The 11,686-nt window shown below is 37.8% G+C and overlaps 1 protein-coding gene across 1 annotated transcript in view; it reads left to right on the forward strand.

Annotated features, from left to right (window-relative positions):
* The window catches only part of ERC2 (ELKS/RAB6-interacting/CAST family member 2), a 988,837-nt gene that overhangs the window by 303,096 nt on the left and 674,055 nt on the right, over positions 1-11,686 (forward strand). The window contains exon 4 of the mRNA XM_011998421.1: positions 3,595-3,669. Coding sequence (XP_011853811.1) covers positions 3,595-3,669 — 75 coding nt within the window. The remainder of the gene's footprint in view (positions 1-3,594; positions 3,670-11,686) is intronic.

The following is an 11,686-nucleotide window of genomic DNA, read 5'->3' on the forward strand; positions in this document are numbered from 1 at the left end:
GAAGATATACCTAATGTAAATGACGAGTTAATGGGTGCAGCACACCAACCTGGCACATATATACATATGTAACAAACCTGCACATTGTGCACATGTACCCTAGAACTTACAGTATAATAAATAAAAAATAAAAAATAAAAACAGGTGTTCAAACAAAAGAAAAAGAGGGAGAGTTGAGGACCAGTTAGGAAGTTTTTATGGAAGTTGATTGAGTTGCACATTTCTAACCACATTCCACTGGCCAGAAATAAGTCCCATGGCCCCATCTAGGTAGTGGTTGTGGGGCCTTCTAGCAACAACTCTATAGTATGGAAGAGGAGCACAAACCTTCCTTGGGCAACTGGTCCTCTGCCACAGAGTGAGTATTATAATAATCCCAAATCTCAGAGATAGGCGAAGTGTTTGAGATGGGATTTTCAGACAGTCCATGTTGTCTGGATATAGATTACAATTTTCATTTACCTGACACCTTAGGAATCAAGGTGATCCTCATAATCTATGAAGTCAGGGTTGAAAAATATTGTAATTAAGAAAATTACAATTCTTGGATAATTGGAGATTTTATTTTATTTTTAAAGGAGTGACACAGAGGGTAAGGGCCCAATCTGGATTTTTAGCTGGTTTGTATTATAATATAATTTGTATAATTATAGCAAAGAGAACTCTGTTTCCATTTTTGCATAACTATTGCTACAAGTTTAGCTTTTTTATTGCATGTTTACCCTTGACAATGTTTTTGTGTTTGGCAGAAATTACAGCAGCACCTGCCTCTACCCTGGGATTTTTATTTTCACTGTGTTGCTTAGTCGTTTCTTCATTATTTTTCCTTGTTTTATACAAGCCTAACCTCTCTCTTCAAGTTATAATTTTCATTCTGGAACTTGGAATTGTTATGGCATGAAATTATTATGAATTGCATTCCTGGCTTTTAAAAAGATGATTTCAGTGCCACCTGGCATCAGAATGGGTGATCTGTGAAATATATTTCTTCTAACAGTTGCTACAGAGAAACTCTGACAAGTGACTTACTTTTTGTTTTCTTGTCTATGAGTTTTTATTGGTCCAGTGAACTCCAGCAATCTTGGAAGTAATGTTGAGGACCAAGTAGATTTTTTCTTTGTATAGGTTGAAATCTCATAGGATCCACCCAGTGCTATGTTGGCACTGGGTTGTAGTGACCCATGAAAGCTGGAAAAAAGCCATATATTGATTCCAAATTGATTGGAAACTTGTTCTAATAACTAAAGTTACAAATTAAATATACAAACACACAATTAAATAGATTACATTAAAAACTCATAACTTCCTAATTTCTTATTACACTTTACTATTATCTAAGATCTTGAGGTTGTTACATTTATTGTGTCTGTGTGGTAGAAAATGCCATACAATGGGGGGTGCTATTGTGTCTCCCTTCCCAAGTCTGCATTCAGGGATTCCACTTGGGTAGCTTGGTATTGGCCATGGTAGGTGCAGGTTTTTAAAATTTCCAGCAGCCCACTGTGCTCACCATATACAACATCTTCATTTGGTAGTGCTGAGGCTTGAATGAGACAAGCAGTGCTAGGAACATCACAGCTGCTCAAAAAGGACAGCTGCCTTAAGGTCCTTCCTTCAGAAAATCTCCGCCATTTTCAGAGTCCAAAAATGGTAGTGTTGCCAGATGATTGCAGTCCAGTGCCTCTAGAGGGACACAGGATCTCTTTCTATTTCTCTATTCATAAATGTTTGGTAATAGTTGACTTCATCCCTTCCCAGGGATATGTTAGGGGAAAAAATATCCTGACTGATGCAAGAGCATTTTGAATAGTTAGGAAGCATAGTTTTCAAATTGGAGGTTGAGAAAGAGCTTTGTACAGGGTGGCTGATTTGTGCCAGTGATTAGTTTGAGAAGAAAATATTATTTTCAGATTCCTGGTCCAGAGCTGTAGCATTAACTCCCCTACACTGGTCCTTGGACATGTGCCCTATGGTCCACCTGTAAGATTTCTTGGGCCACTGGCAAATATAATAAGAATAGCATAATAGGATGTGGGCAAAAGATTGCCTGCTTATCTTATCCTGGATAGGACTGTCTTTTATTGTGGGTCTTGAGTGTTCTGATAGCTTTTACATTAATGTGTCCTATCTTTTTTTTGGACAGAATCTCATTCTGTCATAGGCTGGGGTGCAGTGGTGTGGTCTCAGCTCACTGCAACCTCTGTCTCCCTGGCTCAAGTGATCCTCCTGCCTCAGCCTCCCAAGTAGCTGGGATTACAGGCATGCGCCACCATGCTCAGCTAATTTTTGTATTTTTAGTAGAGATGGGATTTCACCGTGTTTGCCAGGATGGTCTCAATCTTCTGACCTCGTGATCCGCCCACCTCGGCCTCCCAAAGTGTTGGGATTACAGGTGTGAGCCACCATGCCCGACCCCATGTCATATCTTTTTGAAGTGACAGTGATAGTAGATGATAGTGGTGGAGGTAGAGTTAATTTTAAATGCCTTTACTTGCAGAAAGCTAGAAATGATATTGATTCTCTTTTTTAACTCCTTTTTTTTTAAAAAAGTAAATGTTTGTGATTCAGTGGTTCTGAAAGTCTAGAACTACCCCATGTTGACTCTAAACTGATTTTTGTGGAAGCAGAAGTAAGTATTGATAGAATTATTCCATAGGTGACCTGAATCAGCAGCATGCGTATGTGTGAGCACTTTTGTTTACTCCTGCCAATTTCTCACTCTGCTAAAACTGTTGATAGTTAAGAAAATCCAAGTGTGATCTGAGCACACATTGTCCTTATCTCTCTCTTCTGCTAAGGCAACTTTTCAAAGTCTCAACAGAAGTGTTCTTTTGAGGAGAAGCTTATAAAAAGTGACCCTTCAAGATAAAAATTGTAATCGTGGTGTTTGCTTTTTACCTAAATAAATGTTCATCATCGTTACAGGGGTTTTTGGGTCCACATCTGGCTTTAACAATTTTTTTCTCCCCTCTAACACTGTTGATACTAATGCCAATTTTAATTTCTTGGCATCATGATACATAAATATATCACCCACAGATGTGATTTTAAACAAGGACTGAAACTGTAAATTCGGAAGCAAGAGATTCACAGGGTTTCATCAAATCACTCTCAAAAGTGACACAGTTGTACTCAAATGGTTTTAAATTGCTCATTTCAAACCTACCTCGGTAGCAAAATGCCATGCGTGCAGCGGATTTGCAACCACGTTAGTCATTTTCTTTCCTCTGTTTCCTTGCTGTGTTTGTATTGGGAGCACAGAGTAATGTAATTTAGTAAATTATGATTTGATGGCTGGGCATCAGCCCCAGTGTTGAACAGTATTTGGACTATGATTACTTGCTGGCTTTGTCACAGTTGACATTAATTATTGATGGAAGTTTCAGAAATAGCGCATGTGCCAGGAGCTTTTCGCTGGAACGCAGGCTCCAGGCAGGAGGGATGCTAAAGAGTGTGGGGGAAGAGGCACCTGTGGCTTGTTTATGTCTGTGCACAGGGAAACTGGACCCAGCAGGCTGTGTAGTACCTCTATAAAGGTTATGGTATAACGGAAGGATGAACCGTCAGGCTTATTTCTATCGTGTTCCTCCCCAGGAATTGCACCGAAGAAGCCAGCTTCAGCCGGAGCCAGCCAAGACGAAGGCTCTCCAGACTGTCATCGAAATGAAGGTAGGAACTGTGTACTTTTGTCAGAAACAGTTATGCCTTGGGAGTTTGTTCTAACTTGGTGGTGCCTAATATAAACATGAAATGAACCTTGTGTTTTTCTCTAGGCACCCTGCTGGGTGCTTTACTTCTGAAATTTTTTACCTTCCTGGGCACATTTAATTTATTGGCCCTTTAATTAGGATTCCTTTTCTGGGCAAAAGAATAAAGGGCTCAAGAATCCATTGGCTGAAAGGAGCTGGGTTCCTTTGCAAAGCATGTCTAGTCCTGGGAAGGTTTTGTGTGTGTTTTAAAAGTAAAATTTTTAAACTATAATAATTCTTTTCCTCCTATTCACATCACAATAAAAAGCACCTTTGAGAAATTAAGAGTTGGCAAAGGGAAGTTATTTTACATGCAGTGGTATTGTTAAATAATTAAAATTATGCTATCAGCAAAATTTTCAAAATTGAAATACTTTTTAAGAAAAAAACTTTCTTGTGACCCCAGTATTTTCTGCTAACCAAGTCTGGAAGTAATAACACTTTACTAAATACTTGCAAAGTATCCTATTTAGCTGTGCAGGCATAGAGATACACTGTTTAAAGGAATAGAAAAATCCTTCTGAGAGGATTCAGGACATTTAAGGAATCATGAAGTAAATGAGCAAGGCCAAGTCATGATCTGTGATTAAGAAACTGGTCTAAATGAAACTCAATTTCTTTGCTAGTATCTAGAAATTTGAAAACTTTTTATTTACAGTTTTTGCCAGAAGGGTGCAAATAGTAAAGTATTTATCTCAATAATAAATAATTCTTGATTTAATGTGTTCCATTAAGAAACACTAAGTTTATAACCAAGATGTTTGCAATCTGAAAATTCCATGCTCAAGTTTAACACTCAGGGAGTTTGCTGGTCACCATGGGCCTGCAAGAGAATTCTAAAGCTTGCTGATAGGATGAGGAGTCTTCTCAATACTTCTTGCAACATATGATTTTGAATTATCTGTCCCCAAATTCCCAAGTTTTGAGGGAAAAGAAACTAATATGAGCTCTTGAATTACTGGCATGTGCAATTCTGAGTAGGGATTGTTTTTCTTATTCAATGACAACTTCTTCATCCAAGTGGATTTTTGTGAAAATAGTATAGGTCATTTGCTTTAAAACTATGTGTCCCCCAAATGAGGTTACATGAGTCAAGGCACTCATAATGTATTTGTAGCATCTGGGTTTGAAAAATATATTTGAAGCCACCAAATGCCAATAGGATTAAAAATAATTATTAACCCTGGCTCATCAGTTGTTTTAAACTTATATAATTTAAACATTTTGAAAAGAAACTGAACATTCTACACCGGGGAATGGTAGGCCAGTGGTTCATAATTCAGAGTTTATCCTCACTTCATATTAGAATCAACCCTGATACTTGGTTAAGGCTTAAAAAAAAGAAAAGAAAAAAAAAAAAGGGAAAATGACAAAAGGACAAAACACTTGATTTTTTTTTTTTTTTTTTTGCAAAGGGTGACTCAGTCCCCCTTCCACCCACCTCCACACCCACCTTCCAAGTCAGCACAAATAGTAATGGAGAAGAGGATGTATATATAATCTATTTCCAAATTATCATTTAAAAAAAAAAAGAGTGAGTTCCCAAGGCCTTTGGAAAAAACAGGAGAAACACCTCTTCTAATGTGGTGGGTAGTTTCCTGGTAAATGTCTCCATACAAAGACAATTGGTACCTTTTTTGTGACTTTTTAAAGTAGAAAAATATGTTTGATCCTAGTTTGTTGTTTCTAGCATTATGTTTTATTATAAAACAAAAAATTATAAATAAAAAACTCAGGTTATCTACATGAGAAGGCAGAGAAACTTGAATTCTAGGGCAAATTCATATCCACATATTATCAGTAAATTGAACCTAGAGTTCTCCTTCTATGGATGGCAATGTTGCTGATTTGTAGGCATAAGGCATTTGTATTTTTAGGACAAATGAAGATCAATATAATTTTCAGGAAACTGATCCTCAGGTTTTTCTGTTGTCTTTTTGGTTGCCTGTTAACTTACAAAAGCACTGCCTTCTGTCTTGTCAACAGAGAAGTCTGGGTCCCATTAGCATCTATCCTCAACATACCTAAATTGAGTTAAGGAGGCAGCTGGTAGAGGGTCATCTCAGCCGTGTGTATAGCTCAGGCTGGAGGCTGTGATCTCGTCTAATTTTGTACATTACACCTCTATGAAATTGGTGGGAATATTGTACAGGCTTTAGAGTTGACTACCAAATCGAACTGACCCTTCAGCCTAGTGAGTGGAACTTGAGACCCTGTTGTATTTTAACCCTGGGTAAACATTGGTGTCATCTAGTGCCTTGATAGAATTTAAAATTAAGAAGAGATTTCTTGGCGGGGCGCAGTGGCTCACACCTGTAATCCCAGCACTTTGGGAGGCCGAGGCGGGCAGATCACAAGGTCGGGAGTTTGAGACCAGCCTGACCAACATGGTGAAACCCCGTCTCTAATAAAAATACAAAAATTAGGCCCAGATGCAGTGGCTCACGCCTGTAATCCCAGCCCTTTGGAGGCGTAGGCGGGCGGATCACGAGGTCAGGAGATCGAGACCATCCTGGCTAACACGGTGAAACCCCGTCTCTACTAAAAAATACAAAAAATCAGCCGGGCGTGGTGGCAGGCGCCTGTAGTCCCAGCTACTCGGGAGGCTGAGGCAGGAGAATGGCGTGAACCCGGGAGGCGGAGCTTTACACTCCAGCCTGGGCGACAGAGCAAGACTCCGTCTCAAAAAAAAAAAAAAAAAAAAATTTAACCAGGCGTGGTGGCGGGCACCTGTAATCCCAGCTACTCAGGAGGCAGAGGCAGGAGAATCACTTGAATCTGGGACATGGAGGTTGCAGTTAGCCAAGATCTTGCCACAGAACTCCAGCCTGGGAGACGTTGTGAGACACTGTCTCAAAGGAAAAAAAAAAAAAAGAAGAGATTTCATAGACTAAATTGGGCTCACAGATTATCCTTATTTGTTTCTTGCTTTTTAGAGGAACTAAGGGTGTGCTTCAATCCCCATTGTCCCCATATACACGCTTTGCATAAACTCACAAAAGACTTTTGTTGTGAAAGTCTGTGAAATCTTGCCTAAATTTAAGCACTATTTAGAACCACAGTCTGGTAGTTCTAGATTTTTGTGTACCCGCCCTGGACTTTGGAGTTGTGAAAATGTGTTTTTCTGGGGTGAACCTTGGGAAATATCATCTGCCTGCGTCAAATTGGGGGCAGTTCTTTTGCAGACATCACATCTACTACCAGCCAGTTGAGCCTGGGAGCTAAAGTTACCTGAATGAAAAATGAAAGGAAGCCAAGTGAATAAAGTTATTTGTAATTTATCTTCTTGCAGGAAGCTTCAACTTTTAATTTTGATCCTGATTTGGTCTGGAAGGTATGTTCCAAGTTTGCACTTAGAACATTGTGTGTGTTTCTTGGAAAATTAGTTTCTTGTAGGTATTGCAGTGCTCCTCCTTCTTTTGCTTTTGTGTCTAAAGATTCTTTACTAAGCTCCTCTTTTCTGCTCTTGTGGATAACTGTCAATAAGAATGGCAGTTAAAAGGCTTGTTTTCTCTTTTTTCTTTCTTTAATGCTAATTCCTTTGAAAGAATGTGTAACTTATTTTTATTATAAATTTGACATGACATAAACATGACATCCAAAAGTTTTACTTTCTTGTGTCATTCATAAAGCCAATTTTTTTTTTTTAAGAAAATGAATGACAGTAATGGCAGTTCTTGTCAAATAATCTCAAACCCCTTTTTCATTGTGAGAACTTTTAAGTGAAGGAAAATCTATTTCTAAGTGGCTAAACTCAAAAGGAAATTTATTGGAAAAAAATTTACTGGAAAAAAACAGGGGTATTACTTCGGGCACATCTTGATCCAGAGGCTCAAAAGATGTTAGCAGATCCCATTTTCTCTTATTCCATCCCTTATCTTGTCTTCCTTCATGTGAGCTCTATTTTCAGGCAACCTCTCCCTGCCTGTGAGCAAATGGCTATAGCAGCTCCAACAGTCACAAATAGAAGGGCAGGGAGAATGTTGTGCTTTTTAAAAAATGTAAAAACCCAACCCTTAGAGTAATAATAATTACTGAGATGACACATAAATCTTCACTCCAAACTTAGCAACTGAGGCTAAAAAGAAAATGAATAGAATTTTCTAGATCTCATTTGCTTAAAACATTAAATGATATTCTTTGGGAAAAACAAACATTTTGCTAGTATAGCAGAAACTATCAGATTTTCAGCAGAATTTATCAAAGAAGACATATATGAGTGACATAAGGGTTTTAGTAAAAGTTTCAGAATATGTGCTTGATTTGGTGAACTTGTTAACTAAAGTGGATTAAGAAGCCAGAGACATAATGTGAAGTTAAAAGTAGTATTTCTGTGATAATTGAAGTGAGGATTGTGGGTATTTAACTTTCCAGTCCCATGGTCAGCGAGAGCACTTGTGTGCCTTGAGTTGTTCCTCTTGAGTGACATTTGTCCCCACCAGGCTTTTTTTTTATTGGAAGTAAGTAGTAAGCAAAATAAGACTGAGTTCCTCTGAGTTGCTGAAGTGTAAGTGGTACTATTGGTGAAAGAATATGATTTTGCATTCAGGTACAACTTTAATGCAGAGGTTAATTTTTTTGTTATAAAAATAAGACTTTACTTTGTCTTTGTGCCCAGGCAGATAACTGTTGTTCTGCATGGAGCTGACCTGCAGCTGGGTTAAGTTTCACTTAAAAGGTATCTTGATATTTGGTCAAATTTAGCCTGCTTAGTTCCACAAAATATGAAAGGGATATACTGGAACACTGTGAAGTCAAGAACTACTATTTGGCAACTTTCCTGAGTTTCATGTAACTAGGAAGGGGAGAGAGTTCAAAGGCAAACCTAGACAACTGAACACAACCCAATACCCATTGTGAACTTGTCTGAGTCCTGGAATCTGGTCAGGGACACTATGAAGTAGCTGACACTTGTTTGACTGTAGGGCCTACCTAGGTTTATTTCATTCACCTTCTTCTCCCAGGATGCTGTGTTCATATGAAATTTGTGCCAATCTCAGTTTTTCTAGTAAAGCAATTATGATGATGGCTTTTAGGCCTTAAGAGTATGCCCCTGCTCCTTTTGTGGCTATTAAAAACAATAACAGCACTAACAACAACAGTGCGACCTGCACCAGCAGTAATACCCAATGACAACAACATCACTACCACACATGAGGGCTACAGCACTTGATGTGCAATAAACCTGTGAATAGGCACAGTTATCTCCATTTCACAGATGAGAAAGCTATGGGTTAGAGAGGATAAGCAACCTGCCCATGGTCCTGCGGCTAGTCAGATTGGCAGCTGAGATTTGAACATAAGTTTCCCCTCAAAGCTCTTGTGCTCTTTACTCCTTCTTTCTGCCTTTACTAAAGATAGGCCATAGGTTCAAATGTTTTTTCTTTCAATATTTACTTTGGAAATTGTGCCTTGAGGTTTGCATCCTAGAATGGGTAGAGGCAGCTCATGAGAGATGGAGTGGCTTATGTGATATTTTTGGAAAGGTGCAGAGCTGTACTTTGTGTTAAAAGGTAAAACTCATTCTTTTTACATGTATGTGTTATCATGGCTCCAAATAGGGCTCCAAATATGTATGTTACAGCCAACATATGCCCTGTTTCTCCCCCTGCATTTTAAGTCATGCTCTGAAGTCTTTTTTTAATAGCCTGGTGTGATAACTTGTTCAAACTTGTAAAGTACTGTGTGTTTTGATGTGCAGTGTGCATTTACAATATTAGAATTATCCTTTAGCTTATTTTTTTTTTCCTTGGGAAATTTGTTTACCTTCTCATTTTCCAACTGGAACCCCCAATATAAAACAACAACAAACCCCTTTATCCCATTTAACTATTTGCCTTAAATAATGGGCAAAATGTGAGTTTTAAGTGATGGTCAAGTCAAATGTTAGCTCTGGATGATACATGGTTGTCACTTAGAAGCAAGTAAGATATTTTTTTAGAAGCAAGTAAGATTTTTTTTTAGAAGATGAGAATTCTTTCCCTTTCCTCCCAAACTCTGCTTATGATGTATTTGATTCTAAATGTTTGACTAAATGTTGACAGTCAATAATTTCTGCTATTACCCAGGTTAGTTTTTGTGAATCTAACTGCTGAAGTTGAATCATAAGCACCAGGGTTTACTGAGCAACTATTTTGTGTGCAGCACCATGGTGAGGCTTTCAGAAAAACTGAGCTCGAAGTCTTTAAGGAGCTAATGGAATGAAGTACATAAACCAGGTTATAAAGTGACTTAAGAAGGGCAAATGAGCTATGAGGAGTCAAAGGATATCAAATAAGAGAAGAACATAGAATGCTTTCTGGAGGAGGTAGCATTTGGAGAGAGCCTTGAAAAACTGGTATGATTTTGGTAAAGGGGAATATGGTTTATAAACAGCGGAAACTATAAGAGCCACGAGTCTAGTAAGTATAAGGAGTGTCTTTGGAAGAGCAAATCATTCAGTTTGGTTGAGAGAAGACATTGTAAGTTTAAAAACTGTGGTAGATCACATTAAACCAGTAGAAAAAGAAGGTAGAGAGAAAGAAATAGTAAACATAAAAGCTAACGTTAAATAAATAGAGAATAAACATATACTAGAGAGGAGCACCAAAGCTAAATGCTGTTTCTTTGAAGAGATTAACAAAAATAACAAATCCTGGTTAGAATCATCAAGAAGAGTAGAGACAGCAAAAATAACCAATATCAGGGATGAAGGGAGGCATCACTATACATCTTATTAACATTAAAAATATGAGAGGATTTTATTAGTAACTTTATGATAAATGAAAAAATTCTTTTAAAAACACAACTTGTCAAAACTTGCTTAAGAAGAAATAGAATATCTGAGTAGTCTTATATATTAAATGAAATGATTCTATAATTTAAAATCTTACCACCAAACTAAAAACCTAAAAACCCAAACCAAACAGAAACAATTAGAGGCCCAGATGGCTTTTTTCAGTGAATTGTACCAAATGTTTGAAGAGGAAATGAAATCAATCGTACAGAAACTCTTCCAGAATAGAAAAAGAGGGAGCATTTCCCATCTTGTTTTATGAGGCCAGCATATGTTTGATATTCATACCCAGCAAATATATTACAAAAAAGGAAAATTACAAGCAATCTCCTGAGTAAACACTGATGATAGAAAATATCCTAGTGAATTGAACTCAATGACAAATAAATGACATGACCAAGTGGTATTTATTTTAGGAATGTAAAGTTGGACTGATATTTGGCTATCAATCATGTTAGCCACTATATTAAGATGATAAAGGAGAAAATGAGTATAATTCATAGGTACAGAAAAAGCATTTGATAAATGCAACATCCATCCCTGGCCCCCAAAAATGTTTGTAAGAAACTCGGAAGTAGAGGATATTCTTAATCTAATAAGAATAGTTACAAGAAAGCTTTAGGTAATATCATGTTCAATGGTAAAATGTTGAAAGCTTTCTCTATGATATAAGGAATAAGGCAATATGCCAGTTACCATCACTTCTTTTTTTTTATACTTTAAGTTCTAGGGTACATGTGCACAATGTGCAGGTTTGTTACATATATATACATGTGCCATGTTGGTGTGCTGCACCCATTAACTCATCATTTACATTAGGTATATCTCCTAATGCTATCCCTCCCCCGTACTCCCTCCCCACAATAGGACCCGGTGTGTGATGTTCCGCTTCCTGTGTCCAAATGATCTCATTGTTCAATTCCCACCTATGAGTGAGAACATGTGGTATTTGGTTTTCTGTTCTTGCGATAGTTTGCTGAGAATGATGGTTTCCAGCTGCATCCGTGTCACTACAAAGGACACAAACTCATCCTTTTTTATGTCTGCATACTATTCCATGGTGTATATGTGTCACATTTTCTTAATCCAGTCTGTCACTGATGGACATTTGGGTTGATTCCAAGTCTTTGCTATTGTGAATAGTGCCTCAATAAACATACGT

This window comes from Mandrillus leucophaeus, unplaced genomic scaffold (genome assembly GCF_000951045.1).
Source record: "Mandrillus leucophaeus isolate KB7577 unplaced genomic scaffold, Mleu.le_1.0 Scaffold57, whole genome shotgun sequence".
Classification (NCBI taxonomy): domain Eukaryota; kingdom Metazoa; phylum Chordata; class Mammalia; order Primates; family Cercopithecidae; genus Mandrillus; species Mandrillus leucophaeus.